At 39.4% G+C, this 25,439-nt stretch overlaps 3 protein-coding genes across 6 annotated transcripts in view; 2 read left to right on the top strand and 1 right to left on the bottom strand.

Annotated features, from left to right (window-relative positions):
* Nucleotides 1–287: 287 nt before the first annotated feature.
* On the top strand, nt 288–7,835 carry si:cabz01093077.1 (C-C chemokine receptor type 8). 3 transcript variants are annotated; one of them, XM_034698092.1, is made up of 5 exons: nt 288–463; nt 1,172–1,265; nt 4,970–5,106; nt 5,200–5,372; nt 6,430–7,835. In XM_034698092.1, the coding sequence occupies exons 3-5, from the start codon at nt 4,971–4,973 to the stop codon at nt 7,129–7,131; spliced, it is 1,011 nt and encodes a 336-aa protein (XP_034553983.1). In that variant the 5' UTR covers nt 288–463; nt 1,172–1,265; nt 4,970; the 3' UTR covers nt 7,132–7,835. The 3 variants fall into 3 exon arrangements, with proteins under 3 accessions (XP_034553983.1, XP_034553982.1, XP_034553984.1); XM_034698091.1 differs by having other exon boundaries at nt 4,967–5,106; XM_034698093.1 differs by lacking the exons at nt 288–463; nt 1,172–1,265 and adding an exon at nt 4,489–4,512 and having other exon boundaries at nt 4,967–5,106.
* Nucleotides 7,836–8,857: 1,022 nt separating this feature from the next.
* Nucleotides 8,858–15,735, top strand: cabz01093075.1 (C-C chemokine receptor type 5). The gene is made up of 3 exons (XM_034697039.1): nt 8,858–9,057; nt 10,132–10,215; nt 11,612–15,735. The coding sequence occupies exons 2-3, from the start codon at nt 10,142–10,144 to the stop codon at nt 12,708–12,710; spliced, it is 1,173 nt and encodes a 390-aa protein (XP_034552930.1). The 5' UTR covers nt 8,858–9,057; nt 10,132–10,141; the 3' UTR covers nt 12,711–15,735.
* A 3,209-nt stretch (nt 15,736–18,944) lies between these two features.
* triob (trio Rho guanine nucleotide exchange factor b) overlaps nt 18,945–25,439 on the bottom strand; it is a 110,895-nt gene continuing 104,400 nt past the window's right edge. The window contains exons 54-63 of one of the 2 annotated variants that reach the window (XM_034697933.1): nt 24,854–25,104; nt 24,632–24,761; nt 24,479–24,506; nt 23,558–23,720; nt 23,243–23,364; nt 22,936–23,014; nt 22,363–22,563; nt 22,125–22,263; nt 21,843–22,029; nt 18,945–21,703 (exon numbers count right to left, since the gene is read on the bottom strand). In XM_034697933.1, the coding sequence (XP_034553824.1) occupies nt 21,300–21,703; nt 21,843–22,029; nt 22,125–22,263; nt 22,363–22,563; nt 22,936–23,014; nt 23,243–23,364; nt 23,558–23,720; nt 24,479–24,506; nt 24,632–24,761; nt 24,854–25,104 (1,704 nt within the window). In that variant the 3' untranslated portion in view covers nt 18,945–21,299. The remainder of the gene's footprint in view (nt 21,704–21,842; nt 22,030–22,124; nt 22,264–22,362; nt 22,564–22,935; nt 23,015–23,242; nt 23,365–23,557; nt 23,721–24,478; nt 24,507–24,631; nt 24,762–24,853; nt 25,105–25,439) is intronic. The other variant, XM_034697934.1, reaches the window with a different exon arrangement.

Genomic DNA, 25,439 nt, shown 5'->3' with positions numbered 1-25,439 from the left:
AAGATGAATAATGTTGACATTACTTTATGTGACTTCAATGTACAATCAATTAGTAACATTGCATTTTAAGATTTGAGTCTTTCCTATTTTGAATAAGGACTCACAGAGAGTATTGAGTGTTTGAACTGGAATGAAACACTTATTTTCTGTTCCTCTTGAGTCTAAAGTTCATATCTCTGAACCATGGTTTTTGAAAAGAACAGAGAAAAAGAAATGATCTCCTCATTAGAATAATACCATTCCCCTATGCCTATTTCCTGCCTCATTCACACATAAGGAACGTTTCTCAGAAAACTGCACTGACACCTCTGTGCAGGTCTAACTCAATGCAGGAAACAACAAAACTCAGAGTTCACTCACTTACAAGAAATGAGCACTGCTGCAGGATTTGACACAAAAAGTGAGCATTGCAAGTTGACAGGATGACATGCAACACAAGAACACTGATACACAAGACAATGAGGTAAGCGCACTTACATTTCAGATCAGAAAGGTATTACATGCTGTTAAAGCGATCTACTTAATCTCTTCCTCATCTTGCAGCTGTAAACACAATGTGTGTAAACACTACCAGCCACAGGAAGTGAGGGTCTGCACGGGTGTTGCAGCAGGTGGTTCTGCAGTAGATGATAGTGGCAGAATGAGGGTTGAGATGTGGTTTAGAAGACATCACATCCACTTGATTATGGTCAGTTTAGGGGAAAGTTTGTGATATTTATAGACGGATGAATATCAAGTATTTACATCTAGACCACTGATGGTTGTCATTAACCTTGCAACTTTGACATCACGATACACTGAGAGGAAGAAAGACAGAAGAAGGACAGTAAAGTTAATCCACCAAAGTTGTAATTGTTATTGCTGTGGACCCTATGGAAAATCTGTTTTTGAAATAGAAAAATTTGATCTCAAGCCTTTGTCACTGCAGAAGCCTCTCACGCATGAGTCACTAAACGATGATATATCTAAAAAGTTCAATCTAAAGGGCAGGAAATTCCAGCAATATTTCTAAATTCCCTCAAATTCAAAGACCAGTGTTTTACCGAGAATCTTTTGAACTGTTTATCTCAGTTCAATGTAGAACTGAATGACTTGTCATGGCGTGGAACATTGTGCCCAACATAATGTGGAAAGAGGAGAAACATACAATCTTCTGTGCTTGTTTCATCAGGATCTGATTTGAAAGAAGAGACAGGTTTATTCCAACATCTGGAGAAATTTCCTCAACATCACAAGAAAAAAGCCCAGGTATCATACATTTTAAAGTGAGTACTAATACTTTATCTCTTTGTATATTATTCAGCTACTTGATTTCAGATATGGAAGATAAAGAATTAGCTTGAAAATGTGTCTCCTACCTGGCTACAATTTTTCTGTGGTGTTATAAAACCATTTTTTAGTTATCAGTGCTGTGTGACATTTAAGGCCTTTAGGAGAGTGAATGAAAGAACCATATAAAATGTATGTAAATAAAAATACATTAACAGATCTTTTAAGTATAAGGGCGTTGGGAGATTCTCTTGATTTTTTATTTTTTTTTATTTAACTTGTTTATGGAATTTTTGGTGTGAAATAAAATAACTTTTATTCAGAGCTGGCATGTATTGTGGCTAGAACCCGGAAAGCAGACAGCCTGTTTTTTGTCCTCTGCCTTCCCATCCTTTGCCTGCATTACTGCTCTACATAAAATGCATCAAGAGCTTAAAATTTAACTTAAAACAAAGAATTGAGGTTGAATAAGCTCAAGTGAATCCAAATGGAATTGGTTAAAATTCTTGAAGAGGTTTTCTTTCTCATTCAAAAGGCTCAGTTCTGAACTAAAACAAAACAAACTTAACCAATTTCAAATTGTTCTGTCGACAATATATCATCTAAGTTCACTGACACATGCATCAGTTCACCTTTACTTAAAGCACCACAAGGTTATTTCCCTTCCTTGTGTTATTTGAGGTGTTTTGCACGTGCTACGTTCTGGCCTTCTGTCTCTTCCATCATCCGTACTCACACTTCTTCAAACCTGTTCATTGTCATTTTCCAGTCTGAACCACCTCGCTTCCACATTCTGCACCTGCAATGGCTCTGAATTGCTGTTTTCTACCTTTTCCTTCCAACCTCAGAAACCCTCATACTATTCTATAACTTACATTCAGTACCTGGCCAGGACCTGGCAGCCAGTAAGCTCTTAAGCTTCGGTTTTGCCTAGATTCCATTGCTCCCAATATCTCCATGTAGAAATGGCACGAAAAGCTGAACACAGTTGGCGAAAACCAAATTAATTATGACATCTAGAAAGCAAGACTTTGCATTTATAATTCACATCTGAGCAATGAAAGGCAATCTTTCCTCTCTGACGTAATCACCATAAAACAATAACAATGCAAGGATTTGTTTGCTACTATCGACAGACAAACAAACCCTGTCAGTAGCACCTAAACTTCATTCTTACCGAAAAAAATTGGAGGATTAAACAATGCGTCAGTGCCTCAATATCAGGTTCAGGAAATGTGTAGTGACTACTTAAAGCTAGGGTTGGTAGTTACAGAAAACTAGCATGAATTTGAATGAAGCATTTCCTCAGGACTCCGTCTAACCCTTCCCCCCCTCCCCTCGGAGCTCCTACAAAACGACGCCCCCGCTCACATGCAAGAGCGCTGCTTATTTGCAACCATATGATGGTGACTGATTCAAAACCAGTCCTCAGCACATCATTTGTGTTTTGCACTAAGTCAACTCATGTCTCACTCAGGGGTAAGAAAACACCAAAACATTCTCATAGTGAAAGTTAAAAACACAAACAAACATGAAATGTACGCTTTGCAGGAGGCGGGCAGAACGGCAGGACGGGATTTGATTGGTTTCATAATTTGGCTCCTGATGGCAGGGATTGGTTGGTGTTTTCTCATAGCAGCTTTTTTTCACTCTTTTTAAAGAACATATTATTTATTGATTACCATCGGGACATAAAGATAATTTTAACCAGTATAACAAAAAATGTATCTAAATCTGACTACCAACCCCAGCTTTAAAACTAATTTAAACATCATCAAAACCGAGGGGACATAACACATCACCTAAATTCCTCCTCCTGCTGTCTGCATATTCTGCCTGCAGGTATCTTCTAAAAGGTCTCACAAATCTTGGTGTCAGATCTGATACAGATTGTAAACTCGTCTCTCCTCTTAGGTGCTTTTCCACAGGACCTGAAAACTGCTGTCACAAAGCCTTTGTTAAAAAAGATCACTCAAAATTACCATTTTCTAGTAATATTTGAAATAGTATTTTTTAAACACTTGTGGAGTTCCCCAAGGCTCCATCCTGGGGCATCTTCTGTTTAACATCTATATGCTTCCTCTAGCTCAGATTTTAAAACGTTAAAAACAAGTTACCATAACTATGCAGACAAGACACAGATCTACATAACTCTGTCACCAGGAGATCATGGCCCCATGAAAACCCTGCTCAAGTACCCTGAACAAATCAGTAAGAGGATGTGCCTTCATTTTAGACTATGAATCTGAAGTTCTTGTTCTTGAAACCAAGGAGAAGATAGATGACAGTGAGCAGTTTCAGTCACTATGGTTGAAAACCACTGACCAAGCCAGAAATCTAGGACATTGACTCAGACCTGAATCACAAAAAACATATTACAGTTACAAAGTCAATCTACTTTCACTTGAAGAATAGATCAAGGATTAAAGGACTTTTGTGTCAGCAGGGCTTGATAAAAAAAAGTGTCCCATGCCTTACTGCAGCAGTGTCTTTAGGTCTCCCTAAAAGATCAATCAGAGCTACAGCTGATTCAGAAAGCTGCTGTTAGAGTCCTAAACAAGACAAAGAAAGTGGATCACATCACGCCAGCTCTGAGGTCTTTATGCTGGCTTCCTGTTTGTCAGAGAATAGACTTTGAAATATTACTGCTGCTGGATAAAGTGCTGTATGGTTTAGTGCCAAAATACATTAGTGATTTCCTCATACAACCCAACCAGACCCCTCAAGTCATCTGTGGCAGGTCTGCTTTCTGTCCACAGACTCGGCAAACCCTTTTTAGCGTGGTAAACATCCTGGGCTTCCTCCACACCTAGAATACTTATCTCAGTAATAATATACATTAACTTCTTATACTAAAAAACATCCCCAGCAGCGTTATATTCTTGTGCATAATTTTAACTGTAAAAGGTAAGGTCACAGAGTGATAACATTTGAATCTACTGAACTTTACTCTTTAAGGATTCATAAATAAGATGTTTGTCCCAATACACAAAGAACCAATAAAAGAGAATGTTCCACATTGAAATGCAAAGAAGCAACTAACAGCCTGTTGAAACACAACCCCATCAGTGAACTTCAATATAATATATACCTCTGACAAGGCATTTAAAGTGGCGACTGGGGTGACCAATCAGATTTCTGGCCACTCCCTGGCTCCGCCTCTGTGAGTCAGAACCAGAGGAACAGAGGCTTTCAATTTTTTTAGGCTGAAAGTATCTGGAACAAACTCCAAGAAAATGTCAGGTCTGTTGAGACTCTCAATTCTTTAATCAATAGTTAAATAAGTTAAATAAGACTTCATTATAACTTTTAAGCTTGTGTTTCAGGATTGTCTTATCATAATTTTATTTTCTATTTTCTCCTTTGCTTTGAGTTTTAGTGGCTTATTTTAATGTCTTTTAAAAGTCTTCTTTCAATGTGCTTTTCTCTGACTTTATCATGATACTTTTTATGTCTGGAGTGACATTCTTTGAATTGCCTTGTTGCTGAATTAGGCTATTTTAATAAACACGCCTTGAGCAGATCTCATTCAAAGATCTGTCCGCAATATCTGCATTTGAGTCCTTGCTCACATTGTTGACAGAATTTTCCATGCATGACGTTAATGTGTTTGATTTAATATCTGCCTTCTCATAGAGTCACTCAATTAAACTGTTTGCATTAAGTAACCCTCTATGTTTTGTTCTTCTTCACACAGCAGTATGAACTTGTCGGATAACGAGTCAGAATATAACTACGATTATATTAATTCCACCTGTGACCAGGATGCCAGGATACAGTTTCAGGATAGAGCCAGGCTGGTTCTCTGCTACGTGCTGTTTTGTCTCGGTCTGCTTGGTATGTATATTAAAACTTGTACTTTACCCTCTTTACAAGGTTCATGCACAGCTGTATTTTAGGGAACTAACAGTATTTCCATTTAATCAACAGGCAACAGCACAGTTATCTGGGTCCTCCTGCGGTACATAAAGCTGAAGAGTATGACAGATGTGTACCTCCTCTGCCTCTCCCTATCTGACCTCATACTGGCTCTATCTCTGCCACTCTGGGCCCACAATTCCCACAACACTGCATCATGCAAGCTGATGACAGGAATTTATCAGGTGGGGCTTTATTCTTTTTCCAAAGATCTCCAATAAAGGAATAACAAAAGCTAACCGTGACATGTTCTCAGAGACATCGAAAGAGTTCAGCTCTAATATCAGGTGTATTCTCTATTGACAACGTTTTATAATTGACTCTGTGTTTTCACAAAACATCCGATGAGAGTCAAACACTGTTCCAAGATACTATTATTATTGTATGTATTTAAATGTAGTTAAATGTGTTCAATAATTAACTCCTTAGTTTTTGTCATATTAAGGTCAAGGTAGTTATCATCATACTTTTGTACAAAGGCTGATAAGGCACAGCTATGACCTGATTCTGACCCCTGGAGAGGTGACCAGAATCAGACCTAGGCCATGCCCTATCAGTCTTTGTTCACAATGTCCTATTGTTTTGAGTAATGCTATTGTGTTGAGTTTCAGTGCCACCACAGTCTTAACTGGTATTTTGATGTTTTAAACCCAAAAGTGAAAAGGAGAAGTCAAACTATGTATCTAATAATGCTTCCTCTTTCATTCACAACATCATTTTTGTGGTATCTTTGCTGAAGTTTGAAAAGGCATGGTTGGGCATCATTAGCAAATATTGGAATATCGAATCTGAAATGGGAATGCATAGATGGAAGGTTGGAGTCTGCCATTCTTTTTTTACTCGTTTGTGCACTACTGAAAAAAATGTGTATATTTCAATGGTAACATAATAGTGTCTTTCACAAAAGGATTGCAGGGCGTTTATGCCTGCCAAACCTCTGCAAATGAACCGAAAGGACATTGTCTAATTCACAAAGCACTTGCAAAGGGTCGAGTGCACCCCAAACTTCTCTGACAAGCAAATAGAGTCCATGGTGTTGTTTGCATATTAAATGAGCCATTATTAATTTGGAGCAAAATATTTGATCAGGTAGCAGAGACAAATGGTGCGCAGTTCTTGGTACAATAGGCGGCCACAATCAATTCTTAGTGAATTCCAACTGTGTTTAATAATAAGGGACATAGATGGAGATCTAAACCATATTCCACTTACCTTCCTGACTTTGCTTCTCCCTCTGAACAGCTGGGTTTCTACAGTGGGACGTTGTTTGTGACCCTGATGAGTGTTGATCGATACCTAGCCATCGTCCACGCAGTTACAGCCATGCGTGCCCGGACCCTTCGCTATGGAATCATTGCCAGCCTCACTATCTGGATTATATCTGTGACCATGGCAGTCCCTCAGGTGGTGTTTGCATCTCTGGACAACGATGACGGCTGGTGCCAGCCAATCTACCCAGATGACTCGTGGTTTTTCTGGAACATGCAAAGAAACTTTAGTGAGAACACACTTGGCCTCTTTGTGTGCCTCCCCATAATCGTCTTCTGCTATGTGAAAATTCTCCTGGTGGTGTCCAAGACCAGGAACTCCAAAAAAGACAAAGCTGTGAAACTGATATTAATCATAGTGTGTCTGTTTGTGCTGTGCTGGGTCCCCTACAACATCACAATCTTCCTTCAAACATTGCAGGTGCTGAATGTCCTAAACAACTGTGAGGCCTTCAAAGCTATCAACAGCACCATGAGCTTTGCTGAGATCATTGCACTGAGTCACTGCTGTGTTAACCCAGTCATCTATGCGTTTGTCGGGGAGAAATTTAGAAAGTCCCTGAGCCGTGTGTTAACCAGGTGCCTAGGCATGGGTCACCAGAGAGGAGGGACTACCATCCTCAAAGACACCACAGATAAAGAGACTTCCAACACACCTGTTAGATCAGAGTATTAGCAATGATGATACCTGGCTTTCTTACTAATCATTCGGCTGTGTTAAATACTTGACTGTGATTGGTCAGAACCCCTTGACAAGGGTTGTTAACTCTAACCAACAAAGCAAGCAGATCACACACATCATATCAACCCACAGAAATGAGTACAGGCACATTTTGCTTCTGCTTGTTGGCACTGAGGCAAAATTGTTAGCATGCTAAATTGGTGAGCTAAACAACATGGATATTTTTTGGATCCTTTCCAAAATCTAGGCAACCACAGCAGAGCTAGGCAGTGCATGACGAAGTTCCCAACAAATACAAAGAAACTTAAACCACAAGCGGTCGTGATAACAGGAACAGTGTTAAAAGAAGAATGTTTTTCCTCATTCATGTTTTAAAAGCCTTTCAACTGCAAAGCTGAGAGCTGAATGAGGACGGAAATGTCAATGCCAAAATACTTTCAGAAGTCCCTTCATCTTGTCTAACTTAACTGTCAGTGGAAACATGCAGTTTAATGTGAATAACAACTAATACGCTGATGCTTGACTGTGACTTAACTGTAATTTGAAATGCTTACTTAATATTAAATCCACTCACAACAGGAAGATATGAATCTGTTGCAATACAGGCAATACCCACTGTGGAATCAGAGGGATCTTTTATTTTTCTAAAGCTGTGTACATAAAACATATTTGAATCAATAAAATCTTCTTTTATTCAATATTTTGAGCCAACTTGTTTATATATTTAATCAGCCGGGTAATAAGCAGGATAACGTAGCTGGTGGTTGTGTTTTGCTTTTTTTAAGTTGTATTTTTGTCCTTTTTGCCTTTTTGCCTCACCAACACTCCAGCTGGTGGTTATGTTAAATAGAATCCTTACAGGGGGAGACAAGACCCTGACACTACCTATACAGTATCCCTAACTTAATACACCTGGCTTATTTTGTGATGTCAAGTGAAAGTATGGTATGATCGTGGTTTCTATTAAAGAGACAGATACACGAGTCAGAAAATGTAGTTGCTTTTAGAGGCGGTGAACATTTCTTATTGTTTCTAGTAAGAAAACAGTAATGCTTTATTTGAAAGTAATTGGGATTTTCTAAAAATATATGTATAATTTTAACTTTTTAAACTATGTTGTTGTTTATGTTGCTGTTGCTGTTGTTGCTATTGTATTTGTTGTGCAAAAATAACCAAATAAAACTTCCTTTTTCTCATTTCCTTTTGTTGAGAGTAAAAACTGTCAGACCACTAATCTGTCACTTGTGTCGCATGTGTCTCTGTTAGCATACAAGTGGAAATAAGACGTGAGATAGGCCTCAGGAAGTCATTCTTGGAAGATTGTAACATTTGACAATTGTACGCAGCACTGAATGCTGTTTTGATGAATGAACAAATGATCATTAGAAATGACAAAACCTTAGAAATACAAAAGGTCAGTGTGAGTTTGATGTCAGCACATTTCCCTGGACAGAAAATTCTTGCTAAAAATGTGCTTTTTGCAACAGCTGACAGTCTAGACCGCACTGACGTCTGTGTCAGTACTATCACTTCCTCTTAATAAAAGCACAAACCTGCAAACAGCTCTGCAGGCCTCCAGATGTGGTTGCTTGCTTGCTGGTCTGGTCGGAGTCGCTTTGCAACTTTAAAAACTTGCACATGTGGACTTGAGGTTGTGTGTTTCAGTATACATTGTGGGTTCCAACAACATCTATGTGCAAGCTTCTCAGGAAGTCAATAACCATATTTTGTATGCAACCACAAGCCCACCCGAGGCAGGGTAAGGGGTTGAGAGTAACACCCACTTTTGTTGTTGTACAGTAGTGACAAGTCTTTTGTCAGCTTTTCAAACTGGTTGTACTGATGATCTAGCGTTTCGATCAGACATCCACTTCATCGCCCTCTTGTCCAGGATTTCCACAAATTTTTTCACTCGCACTGGTAGGTAAAGTTTTGGTTTTTCATTTTTACATTAAAATGCTGTTAAGAAGAACAGATTGAGTTATTCTTGACATAATGAGGTCATTATTTGTCCGGCTATCAAAAAAGCTCAGCTGTGGTTATGTGGTTTAAACAACTCCAATATAAGCAGTCAGTGGACAGAAACACAATTGATTAAACTGGGGGCTTTGAATGAACTCAACAAGAGAGAAGGGAGAAAACCATACTCTAATTGAGCATGTTTTACATTAAGTTTTAGGGCTTTGGTCCATTTAAAATGTAATTTCTTTGAATCCACATTCATGACACATCTATGTTTGGATTACCTTGTAGAAAATTCCTCGATAACATTGTGCTTTTTTTGCATCTCTAAATCAAACATACTCTTTGCTAACAGACTTTTAAGACAGTAGCAGTACAGAGACGTTCAAAATACTGAAAATGGCCCATTGCTGTCCTCTTGACACTCTGCAAAAAAATTATTATTTCATCAAGTTCAAGATTTATGCAGAAAATCCCAAAACACTCGAAGCCTCTAAGACAGACCTCTATTCAGAAATATATACATTCTGTGCTGGATAACATTTAACTCAGTCAGGACTGAGCTTTAACACTAGATCCTGTTTTTAAAAAATTAAGCAGTATCAGCTCAGTACATCATCTCAGTAGTTCAATCTGAAACAAGAAAACCTGCAGCACAGTCTATAGGGTTGCAAATCAATGTACAGGTTTCTGATCTGCAGGCTGTGGGCACTGTGCAAAATGTTCCAGACACAAAAAGCACTTCACTGGTGAAAATAGACCACTGAACCCTTCAAAACCTGCACATGTTTTCATTGTGATGAATGTGTGTGTGGTCTGGTATGAGTTGAGGAATCAGGCCTAATTATGTTACATGATTTATCATGACAGCATGGTGATAAAAAATACTAAAATAGCCTTAAAGGAGACATTCAAACTGTGTCATACAGTGAAACTAAGTATTTTAGGAAGACTGGGCTTATCCAGGGTGTGTCCAAAATCCTCTTCCTTTTTTTCCTTCACAAATGAGGTCATGTTTTTCAAACTTTTCAGACAGTAGACCATGGCTGCAACCACCCCTGCTCTAAGTGCTTTTGTTGGTTCAAGTGAGAATTCATCTCTAGAAGTCTTAATAAGGTAAGACAAAACCTACAGCTGACACATGACATCTAGTTTGATGTTTTTGTTTAGCGTCTTTGTCAGGCTGTGCCTCGCTGTCTGTATCTGTTTCACATGTTGTTATTGCTCTCTGTTCACTCGCCTTTTTTAGGGTGTTTTTATCACAGCTGCTAGCCGAGCATTCCAGTTCATGTCTGGTATTTTAAATACCTCTGCCAGAATGTTTTGGCTGACATACATAAGTCTTGTTGCTTTACATTTGTTTAACTGTGCAGATTATCTTTGGCCCCGTTTACATCATGTATTATCATTTTTCCTGTTTTATCTGATCACAAGCTAACAGCCTTAAAACTCCTGCAGGTCATGAAACGGACTAGGATTCCATTTCTCCATAACAAAAACAAAGGAGACCATAAGAGAGAACACAGATTTTTCCTTTGTAGTTGTTCTAAATGTTAAAATGTTAGATACATCACCAAGTGCTTGTTAGATTTTAAGAAAAACGCAGGATGAGATTTTTTTGTCAGGAGACATAACTTACACTTCTTCAGGATGAGATTGAAAAAGGGATCAATTGCCCTGCTTTGTCCGATGGGGCGCCAAAATGGACACAAACCAAAGGTTCCTCTCAGGAGCTTAAGTAAAGGTGTAAATACAGCCAGATTTGGGACTGATCCTCAGCAGTATGTTCACATATTTGTTATCGGACACATTGTAGGTCAAACTGTTCCTCATACCCTGCACAACAAGTATTTTAATGTCTGATTGGACACTTCTCTGCTGTGTCTCGTAAAAATCTCTTGGCCGTATGGGCAAATATGAACTTGATTTGGACAACCCACAGGACAAATGGTGCCCCGTAACTGGGCAAGGGATGTAAGATTTTACTTCATCAATATGGCATGATCCCATCCGAGACAAAGGTGAGCAGGCAAAAAGACAAAGATGACAGTTGGTAAAAGGTAAATGGACTTGTACCAGTAGTAGTAACATCCGGCTTCATCGAAAGTTTTACATCAGACCAAACCTTCCCTAAATATTCAGTCACTTCCTCTTTACAACCTAATTTCTGCTTGAGTGCTCTCACTCCCTCTCCTTAGAGTTTTTGGCAGTGGTTTTTTTTCTCAGTGTTTTTCAGCACGTTTATATAAGCGGGCAAAGGTGATTGGAGCTTCATTGTTACTGGAATATGGAGCAGGGAGGGACACTGGCTCACTGGTTGGTGGAGACACGTTTAGAGACAAATGTTAATACGTGGTGTAAACAGGATCTGGGTGAAAAGGCTGTATTCTGAAGATTTTGTTGCACTCCTGATGGCTACAGAGCATAGCAGTTTCTATAATAAGCAAAAGCTCTAAATGATGTGAACTTTCAAATCGTTTTTTGATGGTTTTGTCCTTCTGTTTCTCACCAGCTCTACTACAGAAAGCATGTTCAGTAACTTCACAGATAACAGCTACAGCTACAGCTACGGCTACGACTACGACTACCCTGGCAATGACAAGGATTACAGCAGTTGTGATTATGAGCGCCATGGGGCTACTTTTCTTCCAGTGCTCTACTCCATATTCTTCTCCCTCGGCCTTATGGGAAACTCTCTGGTCATGTGGGTCATTGTATGCGGGGTGCGGCTCCGCAGCATGACTGACGTGTGCCTCCTGAACCTGGCCGTCGCTGATCTTCTGTTGGTTTGCACTCTTCCTTTCCTCGCCCACCAAGCACGGGACCAGTGGCTGTTTGGGGATACAATGTGCAAATTGGTCCTGGGTATTTATCACATTGCTTTCTACTGTGGGATCTTTTTCATCAGTCTAATGAGCATTGATCGGTACTTGGCGATAGTGCACGCTGTGTACGCTATCAGAGCACGAACAAGGTCTTTTGGAATAATCGCAGCTGCTGCTGCATGGCTGGCTGGATTTTTGGCATCTGCCTCTGATGTCATCTTCCTAAAACAGCAGGGTGATAACTCAACTCAGTCCTGTTACCCTGACTATCCCACTGATGATTCCAGTTCAAACACCCATCACTTCTGGAGGGTGTTCAACCTTCTGAAAATGAACATTGTGGGTTTATTAGTCCCAATTGTGATCATGGGTTTCTGCTACTCTCAGATCATCTGGAGGCTTCTGTTCTCACAGTCGTCAAAGAAGCAGGCAATCCGTTTAGTTATCATAGTGGTGATTGCTTTCTTCTGCTGCTGGGTGCCCTACAATGTCGTATCGTTATTCAAGGCACTCGAGCTGTTGCACATCTATACAGGATGTGAGAGCAGCAAAGCCATCAGGTTAGCTTTACAGATCACTGAAGCTGTCGCCTACTCCCACAGCTGCCTCAACCCAGTTCTGTATGTGTTTGTTGGACAGAAGTTCAGGAGACAGCTGCTGAGGTTGATAAACAGGGCACCAGGCAGACTGTGTCAAGCCATCAAGGTGTTCCTGCCTCAGGAGAGGATCAATGGCTCTGCATACTCACAAACCACCAGCATTGATGAGAGGAGCACAGCTGTGTGAATTGCGTACATGTGGTGAAGGTGGTTTTTGTGTTGATGTTGTTTCTGTGTGGACGTTCCCACAATGAGGACAAAAGAGCAATTATCTTTCACAGTTTAACATTTCTTAGGGTTTAAATCTGTTTGATAAGCTTAGCATTAGGGAGGGAGTGATAATAATGTAGCCATTAATATATCTTTATAGAGAGCAGTACTGTAGCTGAATCCCCAGGAATCAGGTCATGTCTGAGTCCCTATTATTATTGTTATGATTATTATTGGTTACAGGGAGGACAGCTGTTTAAATTCAAAGTGTCCCTGCATGAACCTTGACTGACTGTGTGGGACCTTTTTGATGTGTAGAAAACAAGTTATATACAAAAACATTAGATTCTGACTGATCCTATCCGTATGTCTGGAGATTGAAGTCATCAAGGAAATTACAGAGCTGTGTGTCATGCACAAATACACAGCGCTTTACATGACAGGGAGACCCGCTCGTGCCTTCTGCTGCGATAGGATCACTGCTGGTTTCTAATAATCTCAAAAATACCAACAAACCATCTGCTGTTAATCAGAAATGTAACAATCCAGCTGTGGATTGGTTGAGTCACTTCAGAGGCTAACATTAAGTTAGCTAGCACAACAGTGTCAGTTAGCATCTCACTTACTTTTCTGGGTGCATCCTGTGCTGATGTATGTTAGAGTCAAAGTTGTCTCTGACTTCTCCTCAGTGGTGCTTATACATATCAAACATGTTGCCATTCTCTAGCTTACACTTGCTGTAAAATCTTTGAAAGCATGTTTTTGTGGCATCTGTTAGAGCAGGGGTTCCCAAACTTTTCACCCCGTGACCCCCAAAGTATAGGCGCCAAAGACCCGGGACCCCCACTGTCCCTCAAAGTGATTTAATGTGACTTCATTTAGCTGGTCTGCTGAAAATTAGCCTACCTATATGAGCATGTGTCTGTGTTTCATGTGCCGTTATGAATGAATCTACTGTTACTGATGCTTTAGATAATTAACTGTTCACTAACCCTAAACTTAGGAGTCATCTGGCAACAAAGAAAGGAAGAAAACTCATTACATTTTCTATTTTCAAGGTTTTATTTCAATTTTAGCGACTATTTTTGTTTATATTTTTACAAAAATGGATAAGATTTGCTATTTTTAGATAACTTTTGTCATCCAACTTTTTTTATTACATTTTTCCAGTATTTCTTCTTTCACCACAAATTGAACAAATTATACATAAGTAACACAAAACTAACAAACAAAAGAAAAAATAAATAAATACAAATAAATACAAAAATAATAATAATAATTAAGAAATACTAATAATTAATGGTAAAAGTCCATGAATCCTGAAACTTAAGTGGGACTCGAGTCTAAGCCTTGGACTTGAGTATTGCAACAGTGATAGAGAGTTAAATGTCAGTTTCTTAGATATATAAAGATTTATATACACAAGCCAGGTCTTAGGTCTCCTGTTGTTGTATTGGAGTCACCTTCAAGCAAATACAATGCACTGTATGCTTTAAAAAATATATTTTTATTTTTACATCAAGTTCTATATGATGCATAAAGGTGTAAATCACACCTGTATTATATGTGTAGTTCTAGATACTTGAAATGTATTTGAATTTCAGATGAAAGAGATCTAAACCCGCTGCCGGAAGAAGCTCAGTACGAAACTGTGTCAGCGGAATCAGCTGCCAACAGCAACACCTCAGTGACTGCAGAAATAACCTGCTGTCAAAGGAAACAACAGTAATACTGCAACTGGATGAAGGTGCACCGTTTTGCATCAAATAGGCTAAAACATCTATTTTTTTCAACTCTTACTCACACATATTAACCACTTTCACACTGCTTCACTTTAAAGTGTAACAATTTGTCCATGGTGCAGCTCACAGCCTATATGGTTCACAGTGTGTTTTAGCAGATTTGCAGCCAACCTCAACCTAAAGGAAACCACAGCCCGAAAGCGGAAGAGTATAACTGAGTTTAATCTTTGCAGATCTGTACGCATGTGAGCATTTCATTGTCAAACTGTACTTTTGTCATCTTTTCTACTGATTGCACTTATGAAAAGAAGAGACTAGGGGGTTGTTCCTATGTCTGTTTTTTTTACAGAGGGTTTCTGTCAGAGCTGCATGGAAGCTTGTGGTGTTGTGGCATGGTGTCGGCTCAGGTGCAAACTGTTGGCTGCAGTAGCATGCTGCACCTATCAGAGAGACAGAGACGATGGTAAAATAAGAACTTTATGTGAAGGCTGTGTGGTCATTTAATGATGTAATCCATAGCCACAGTCTCATGTTAAAGAGCATTTGTTGATGATGCACAGATTTGTAAATATTGTTAGGGTTTTACAAATATTAAAGCTCCTGTGAAGAAATTTAGCAGGTTATGAAGTAAACTATGCTTTCCTGTGGTGCTTTAGTATAGCCTAAAAAAGAAAACTGAACCATTTGCAACAAGACTCAAAATCCCTACAGTGTATTTTTTTATGCCTGTAACCACTATGAGGGGGTAGGTGTCAGGCCAGTTGCTTGAATGAAGAAACAGCCTTTTTGACATATTTTTTATTGACAGTTGAGTGATATATTTGACAGTAAAATAAAGAGCACAGAGGATTTTTTTTTTTTTTAAAAGAAGCACTTCTAAAACATGTACATGACAAAACCAACAAAGAATTAAGAAGTATCACTTTGTCCAAAGTGGGACATAGGGTTCCTTAGTGGAGCTTTAAGGTCAAAACAATAAATGATTTTTGGAAGACCTTAAGAGAGACTGCTTTGAAGAAAGATGTATATTTATCATTTATATGATGTATCAGATATGAATGTATTACAGTGAGATGTTCATTGTACATTGTTATTTTTTTATGTATTTTTCTATTGTTTGTATTTTGATAATTTTCAGAGCTTTTTTATACATGATTAATTTTAGGATGTCAAAGATGGGCAGTGATTCTGTTGTAGCCTCATGACATCCTGTTATTGGGACATCTTGTTTTTTTGTCTTAATTAAAATCCTTAAACAAATCAATGCGTCTTGTTGATCTATTCTGTTATTTTTTCCTCATCATTGTGTTTACTGTTATATTAAACAGTAAGAGGTCACACAGAGGTTTCAGGCTCCCCAAAAGAGCCCAAAGAGCAAAGTTTGACATCAACATCAATGACCTGACCCTGGATTAATGTCCAGGATGAACAAATTGATTATTATTTAAATCATTAAATCATCAGCTGAATTAAGTTACAGGCTATTTAAAAAAAAAAAAAACCTTTAGATCAGACAACTAACAGGAGACTGTGGCCAAAAGGAGGTGTCTAGTACCAGTTTTTGATGTGCAGTCACTCAAGCACTTTTCACATTTAGATGTCCAATTATTTGAGGTTTTCATGGGACACACAATGTTGTCTCCTCAGATGGGGCACTCAAAATTCATATTGTGTCTTTGTGTGACTGATAAATTTAAAGGGAACACAGAAGAGATCCCAGGTGGACCCCTGAAAACAGGAGCAGGATATATTTCAGACAGGGGTAAAAAAATAACTGCCTGTTAGATCATTTTGGATGGATTATTTAATGTCTCAAAAATCTAAATTGTCCTAAAACTCTTTTTAAAAACCAAGTGGGAATCCAGTATAGGGGCAGAGGGATGCTTTTGAAAATATGTTCCTTGGTTGATGGAGATACTGCAGTGAGCTGGAGTAAACTATCTTGGTTATTTTGCTGCCAAAGCTTTACTGAATTGTTGTCAAAGAAAATGTATTATCAATTTATTGATTTTGTCAACAATAACAAGTGTAAAGACTGTAATGGTTAACTACTTACATTGAAATGTGATCATCCAGGACATAAGCACTGTGGTTCTTATTTGAAGAGTATGTGGTAAGCAAAAATATCTTGAAGTCAGATCTCGACGGGTTTAAAAAAAGGGACAGGAAACCGACTGAGTGATAGACTTCTGACCTGTAAAATGTTGCACATTAGCTATGCAGCTGTAATGTTTCTATAATGTTCATGGAAGTGACAACAAAGTGTCATGAATGCATTCTTGATCATTGTATTGTGAAAAATTGAAACCTGAGATAGATGAGGATCGATGGGCAGTGTGCAGCTCGCTTCAGGTGCTTGATCAGGTTGGGCCCATGACACCTCTGCATGCTCTTCTTCTCCACCATTTTTAAAAGGGATGAGTGGAGGAAAATAAATATATAAACATTGTCTTTAAACAGGCAAATTGATTTCTCCAAAGTAACTGGAGTTGTAGAATATGGAAAAATGAAGGAAACAGAAATAGTTTTAATATTTTATGTTATCAAAGTTGTATGTCCAAAACAATAAGGGGTGTTGTTGTTGTTTTAAGTCACAGACAAAAGACATCAGGAAATCACAATCTACACAGTAGACACGTTTTCTTTGATTATAGTAAACTTACTGTTTTAAACCTGTGTGATCATCAAACTCTTTACACAACATCAGCTCTTTAGGGTCATCTGGTGGTCTTGTAGAGTATTGCTGTGCAGCAGGCTTTATTTTATATAAGATCAAAATCTTTGGGTCTGTGTTAGCACTGCTGTGTGTAAGTCACGTTCATGTCAGATTAACTTTCTAGGAAAGATTATGATAACTAAATAATCTGTAAATTGGTCATACAACTTTCACTTGTGTTAACAATGAAAGAAAAGTGTCAGACTGGGGTTTTTCTGTATGAGTAAATGCAGGATTCAGTGGGTGAGGGACTTAGAGAGGTGCCCAGAAGCTGCAGTGGATGAGCTGTCATGAGAGGGGAAATGATCTGGATTCTAAGAATTTATAAAACAAAGAAGTCATCATCAATAATGGAAGTGTCATGCCAATTAGGGGTGAGGAATGTGGGAGCCATAAGCACACATTTTTCTAACAAATGAAGAAGAAACACCTTTTCAGCAAGCAACACCTTCACACCTGACAGCTCTTGCATGAGATTTAGATCAAACAACAGTGTGTTTAGATTTCACAGCGATATGTTCAGTGGTTTCATGCAAAAAATATCTGCAGCCAAGAAAAGCAAAATAGATTTCACAACTGATAAGACTGTTGCTCCCGATGCAGCGTTGAGGCTGCAGATAATCAAAGTTTAAAGCTGTGTTCATTGATACAAAAAATGAAGCTTCAGTTCTGACTCTGTTGCATTTCCAGAATCCTTCAACACATTACTTTTCATTCATAGCTTTTATTTGTGGGTTTAAAATCAGCACCCACAAAAGGACAATGATTGCTCTTCAGATTTAAGCAAACATGAGTTACTGACATCAGAGGCAGATTAAAGAGGCGGGGGAATTCGTTCTTTGAAGAGTCTGCACAGTGATAAGATCAGCAGCACACCGTCCCTGCTTCTGTTTCTATAGGTTATCACAGTTATACATCTTCACCAGAGTCAATACACTCACTTGTTATTATGGTCTGTTTTTTTTAAATTTCCTCATCTTACTTTTATTGTTTTCAAACTTGACTGAAAAGGAAAAACCCCCGACCTTTATGCACGATCTGAAAGAGGAACACTAAACCACGTGAAACAGAAGTGTTATTTTTGTCAGGGGTCTAGGTTACAATGACAAAACAACAATCTGTTATTCTCCAAACACCCCCAACCCCCCTTCTCTCTCTCTCTCTCTGTTGCTCTCTCTATATATTTTTTTTCTATTTCAACTTTGAAACTTACTTGGCTTTATTAGCATGATGTTCTTGATTAAACATGTTACCAAAGAAAAAAGTCACATCCAACAAATATATAGAAAAAAGAAATGTATGGAAAGTAAATAAACACATCCTATGTTGAAACATCTCTTAGTCTATGCTCACTTTGATCATCGGTTCTGTTAGTTTGAGTCTGGTTCTGCCTGAAAGAGTTTTTTTCTTGCCGATGATGCCAAATGTTGCTAAGTGTTGTGCTGCTCATGGTGGACTCGAGTGGGGTCCTTCTAGGAAACATAGGTTTGCAAAATCTCAAGAGATTACTTAAATCATGATTTAGCACTCTATAATTCAAATGTTGTTGATTGATCTTATGACTTATGACCTGTTTTCTTTCTTTCTGATTACTTGTGGGCCTGTTCAGGGTTTTTCCCTGCGCACTTCTCATGCTTGGGCAGCAGACGTCCTTCAACCCTCAATAGTTATGAGAAACATTAAATGAATAATGATGGTTTCAGGATGGGGGTGTTTCCGAGGAGACTGTTTGTGTGCACAAAGTGTCAGAGACCGTGGTTCCTTGTACGTTTAATGGCAAAATAACCAAGGACAAAATAAAATATTTACAACACTCAGTAACATGTAAACACAATCTTCTGTACAAAGAAATATACATGCAAAAGTAAAAATAAGTCATAATAATAATAAGACATTCAAAATGACATTGCTGCAGTCTTGTTCTATGTGTATTTAAAATATGACATAGTTATGAGGTTTACATCCTGGGTGTAGACACACCGTGTGTCCCACCCTCTCTGTACATCTTTACATCACATGTAGGCCGAGTTTCCCAAAAGCATTTCATCACTTTGATCCTTCATGAATACTTTGAAACAGAATTTGATAAAGTCATTAAAAGCATGATTTTGGGAAACCCAGATCCACACCAAATAAATTAAAATGAGACAAAATGAGAGACTTTGACTTAACAGACAAACACGAGTCATTGAACTCAACATGTTGTTCTTTAACGTTAAATCAGATCCTCTGACATTAACCTTTTAAAACCTGCAAATAAAATAGGATAGGGTTTATTTCGGCCACCTCTGTAGATTGAAGCAATCAACTGGCACTTAAAAAAAAAAGACAAAGTGTTCAACAACTTCTTCACCTACAACATCAACTACTTCAAATGAAAATAACTGAAGTTACCTTCAAAGATAATCCAGAGTGCTGTTTTTTGAGGGGGAATATTTGAACTGTTGGTGGTAAAAGATGTAGGTGCCTCTTTTAAGGTAGAATTGTCCAATCACTTAAAGTCCATGGTGAATGGGCCACAATGAGACATTTTTCATGACCTATACCTTGTTAAAAATGTTGACCAAGTTTGTCTTCATGACGCCAAACTGAGATGCTAAAAAAATCTAGCCACATACACCAGTATCTACCTACAAAAGCCAAACAAACTCACACAGAAAACCACTTTTGTGCACAGCTTGAAAATAAAAATACAAGTGAAATAGTTTTCTTTTTCTCTGCAATAAACCACCAAACAATTTCTAATTACAGTAAGAATAAATAAAGCCAGACTGAACCTTTGTAAACACGCAGATGTCTGGGGTTCAGTTTGGTCTTGTATAACTTAACATGAGAAATCATAAAAAGAAACACATTGAAGCAGGAAAAGAAAGCAAAGTCAACTTTGGTTTTGTTACAGAAAATAAAAACATGACAAAATGAAAGCATAAGTGCCTATATTTTATAGATACACATTTTCATACATTATTCCCTCCTCTTGACTGGGAGTTTTGCAGATATTAATACTGAACTTAATACAGAAGAGTTAACACAATACAGACATCTAGCGCAGTACCAGGTACGTACATGCCTTTTTAAGAATACGGCTACAACACAAGTCTTCATAAATAGTTGCATAAATGTTAAAGCTGCAACATTGCACATGGGGGAATTGATGCAAAATACGAGTGCATTTCTAGTAGCGGTTTGTTCATAGTGAGATCCAGCTGCTGAAACTCACTAATACTCTGCGAATGAAATAGCTTTTGTTTGTTTCGGATCAATTCTTCAAAGTGAGAATGAAAGGCAGTAATACGTTATTTACAAATAAGGCGGATGCAGATAGAAATCTGAGAAGCTTCTTTCCAATAGCTGTAATGCTTGTTCAAGTTAATTTAGTTTCTCTTCGTGTGAAAAACTGAAATGATTTCTCCTCTCAAACTGAACCGGGGATTAAAGATAAGCAAACTATTGCACTGAATGTAACTACAACGTGTTTCTGGAAAACGTGGTTTTGGTCTTCATTTAGTTCCAGAAGAAGTGACACCCTGCTGATGGGTGCTCACACATCTCAGTTCTTTTTGTTTTCTCTCTACACACCTACTTACCTTTGTTTCCAAAAGGTATGAATAAAGACAGTTCTCTGTTACCTCACTGTACATAGTTTCATTTACAAAAAGTAATCTCTCGTTACAAAAAAAAACATTTTCTTGTGTTCAACCCAAAGCAGCCTGAAGTACTCTTATTTTACAGTATTCTAGTTTCCTCTGTTTAACACTGTCCCAAACGCAAGACTCGCTCACGCTGGAGGGTTGAGAAAGCTTGTTTTACTCCCTGCTAAGTCAAGGTTTGAAATCTCAAACAGATTCCAGCAGTTCATTTGTTGTGCAGGCATAATGACGATATGCCGTGGGTTCAAGGGGAGGTGGGGGAGAGTCAAAGGGTTAATCAGCAGAGGTCGCTCAGTCAGCAGCAGCAGGACTTTTGTGGCTTAGTGAAGGGTAAGGTGATCGTTGTGGAAATGTTGCTGGTGGTCCTCCCAGGAAGGATTTTAACGCAGCTAATGTGAACTGATCTGTCACTCATCCTTCAAAATGCAGGACAGGCAGTCATCTCTACCACACGTTTATTACATGTGGTTGAGCAGGCGGCTGTGAAGGAAGGCTTTGATGGTGCCGATTGGCCGAACATCGTTCTGGTGTTTCCGCCTCTCGATGAAGGAAATGAGTCTTGAGGTGTCCAGGTGTGGGGTGTGACGGCTGGGAGATGGAGGCTGTGTGTGGTTTAAAGTTTCTCTGTTTATCACACCTGGAGGCTGGAGCCAGGCCTCCTGCAGGCAGTACCCTGCAGAGGGTCGTCGCTCTGGCTCGCCCTGGAGCAGCAGACACACAAAGTCCTTGGCAGCCGAGCTCACACCCTGGAAGTAGTCCTCTGGGAAGCTGAAGTCCAGGCGACAGATGTTCAGACACGTTTCCTCCAAACTCTCATCCAGGAAGGGAGAGGCACCGCTTAGTAAAACATAAGTCACCACACCTGTAAATCAACAAAACATTTATACTTCAGTTATCAGGTCAGTCACAAATAACTGGATGTGTGGATTTCTTACAGAATAATTTTTGCAAATGTTGCCTTTTTATTATTTTGCATACAAGTTCTATGGACAGTTACAGACCTAAACTCCAGAGGTCAGAGGTCAGAGACACAGGCTGACCCAGGACCAGCTCAGGAGCAGAGAACTCTGGACTCCCCAGGAGAGGATGGATGTAAGAGGAGGAAGGGTTCAGCTGAGCGGCGTCACCAAAGTCTGTCAGCTTGATCAGCGGCTGGGATGATGCATGCTCCACCACGATGTTCTCAGGCTGGAGGAAAAGGAGACAAATATTTTTAATGAATCATCTTTATTAATAATCAACTTATGTCTCATCTCTACACTGAAGCCAGAGTCTGTGTTTACCTTAAGATCAAGGTGTGCTATCCTCCAGCTATGCAGGTAGTGGAGAGCCTCCAGAATGTCTCGCAGGTACAGTGCCACCTTCTCCTCCGTCAGGTTGCCCCAGCTCACGATGTAGTCCAGGAAACGGCCCTGGTCTGCCCTGCAAACAGAAACACAGCGTGTATTTGTCAGACTTTAAAAACTCACAGGGTTGAACTAACAATGAGACCGAGTCACATGGCAACACTACTTTGCTTACATCTCCAGAACGATCACGAAGCTGCTGGTCGTCTCATACGTGTCCAGCAGTCTGACCAGGTTGGGATGGTCCAGAGACTGCAGGAGTCTGATCTCCTGCAGGACCTGGTCTCGTCGCAGCAGTTTCTTGTTCACATGCTTTGCTGCGACCGTCCGTTTACTCCCTCTCTGGTCACATCGCTTAGTCACTGAGAAACGGCCCCTGAGGAACAACAATTAGGATTAAAGGAGCATTCACACAAAGTATGTAAGTGATTGGATGTGCTTGGATGCTGTACTTGTTTCATAGGCAGTGTATTTGCCTGAAGCTGATTGAATGGGCTAATTCCGTTTGCAATGATGTAGGCACTTATATGTGTCAGGGAGTGTCAGAAAACAAAAACAGCTATAAGTCAGTCACCAAAAAATGTGAAGTTCCTCTTCTCTAAAAACACTCGGCTTTACTTAGAAACTGCATAACTATTACTGCGTCCAAAAATAAGGTCAGTGATATGGAATATTTTTAGTTTAATGTGGTTCGAAAAAAACCCCAAAACATAACTGAAATTCAAAAGGGTTTCAGTGGTAGTCTTACCTTCCTAGTTCAGTGATCTCAGTGTAGTGGGACTCAAAGTTGTTTTTCCAGAGGCCTTCACTGCCATCATCTGGGGCTCCTGAGAAGAGATGATGTTGTATTTAAGGAACATGCCTTTGTTGACTTGTTTGAATGAAATATAAGGTGATTAAAACATGTATATTCAGATGACAAAAACAACTAAATGTGACAGTGTTAGTGCCACTATTTACTCCTAGGTATGTTTGAGGATTAAGCTGTACAGAATAAATTCATGCAGATCATCCCCCTGACTGCGTAAGGTGTACTTCATGATGAGGATCCTCACCTGTGACTCTGAGGCTGGCGGAGGAGGTGACAGAGCCAGCTACGTTTGTGGCAACGCAAGTGTACACACCACTGTCCTCTACAGACACTCCAAGGATCCGAAGAACGGCCTCTTCTGTCTCGCTGCACACAGAGAAGGAGAGATAAGAGTTAGATGTGAGTTAGAGTTAGATCTGCCAGATTTTAAAACTTCACAGAATGAAGACTTCACTTCCCATGAACCTGATGCTTCCTATCTAAAAAGATGATCATGTTACCCAGGCTGTTTCAACACGGTAAACAACAGATGTGCTCTTATATCTGTGTAGATATTTACCTGTAAGTAATGCTGTAGTGTCCATTGTTGGTCAGAGTGTTGTTGTCGGGTCCTCGCCAGGTGACAGTGGCCCGAGGTCGACCACACACTCTGCACCTTAGGGTGATACTGTCGCCACTTTCACATGCTACATCGCTGACAGGGACGAGAAACTCTGGAGGAGCTGTAGAGAAACATCACAAGTTAAAGATGTTCTGTACACAAGTCAGATTTTTGCAATCGCTAATTCTCACTTCATGTCTTCAGTAATTGAACTGCCTCTCTCTTGTTCCCGTCTACTGGTTCCTCTGCTTACCCACCTGCAAATACCTGTGTTTAAGCTATCCAATGCCCAATCATATATTTTATTGCACGTTTTTGACGATCTGCATTTGAGTCCTTCTTTCCATAGCACATTTGAATAGTCCAAAAAATAACCCCCTATGTCCTTTCCTACCCACTTTTTCTCCTTTCAACCCCGATGGAAAACGTCAAGATGTCAAGGTAAGGAGTATAGGGGTGTTTGGAGAGTCTGACTGCTCTTACACTAGACCGATGTTCCTGATGTCATGTGAGATTGCTGTGTAAAAAACTACAAATCATCCCAGACAGACTACAAAAAGCAACATCAAAAATTCTGATTCTGCCATGGTTAAACTTAAACTAGAATAAGTTTGATATACATAAAATAATTGTTTTGTTCAGTGAAGACTGCTTCAAATCAACTGCTGACACGTTGATGGCTTGTTTGCATGCACAGCCAAGAGATGTAGCACTTACAATATTGCTGATGCAAAGGATTATGGGTCATTTTATCTTCTCTCCCCCAATCTTGACAGATGTAGCTTTGAACAGTTCATGGTTTAATGTTTACTTAATCATGCTCACTTTCATGCACACACACAAACACACTTAATGGTCTAAAGAAAAATGTCTACGTACCATCGTGGATGAAGTTAGGATTTAGGAGCTGTAATAAAAATGAAAGGACAAATTAAATCATTTAAAAGATTTGAAACAAAAATAGAGTTTAAAGTAAGGAGAAGGGTAGAATAACATTTTAATGTTAAATAAATTTATATTCACACTCTCTACCTTGACGGAGACTTTGTTAGCCAGGCTGTCCTGAGACTTGCGGTAACCGTTCTCCATCTTCCTGCCTTCTTTGTCTCGCTTCTCTGACTTTCGGCGGATACGGAGCGCTGTGTGCCATGATAATGATTTCCTAAAGCAAACAAGACCAGAAGAGAGAAATCTCAGCTATATATCACATTATTGTTCTTAAACACAGTCTTATAAGAAATGTTTTGTTCTTACTTGATGGTTCCTTCAGGGAGTTCGGGCGTGGTGGAGGATGAGGTGTGTCCTAATACATAGCCAGGGATCCAGCCCTCAGCAGCCGGACAGTGCTCATTGGCCGCACGGTACACCAGAAACATGTTCTGCTGGTTGCTGGCTAACATTTGGACCACCTCACCCTGCGCCACACTGATCTCATCCTCCTTCACTGCCACATAGTCCTGGGTCACCAACATGGTGGACACACTGCTGCTGCTACTGCTTTCACTCTGTGGGAGAGGAAGATTAACAATCTTTAGACAAAGTGAGACTTCACAGGTACACAGACCAAGAGAAAGATAATACATACACGTGCATATGGACTCCTTCAAAAAGGGGAGCACAGATAACAACAACAGGAGTTTCACACCAATCAAATGTGTTATTTGATTGACTTCATTTTAACACATTGCTAATATGCTGAAAACATGCAGCAGAAGAAGCACGGGAAGATGGTTTTCATTGGTGATGTTCGTGTCTGCACTGTTGAGATCAAAGTCACGCATCAAAGTTATTTTCTGCAATATGTGAGAAGTTGTGAAGCAGACGTCGTGACTTGCAAGAC

The sequence above is a fragment of the Notolabrus celidotus genome, chromosome 12 (genome assembly GCF_009762535.1).
Source record: "Notolabrus celidotus isolate fNotCel1 chromosome 12, fNotCel1.pri, whole genome shotgun sequence".
Classification (NCBI taxonomy): Eukaryota; Metazoa; Chordata; class Actinopteri; order Labriformes; family Labridae; genus Notolabrus; species Notolabrus celidotus.
Note: the sequence above shows the minus strand (reverse complement) of the source record. Positions and strands in the feature narration are given on the sequence as shown.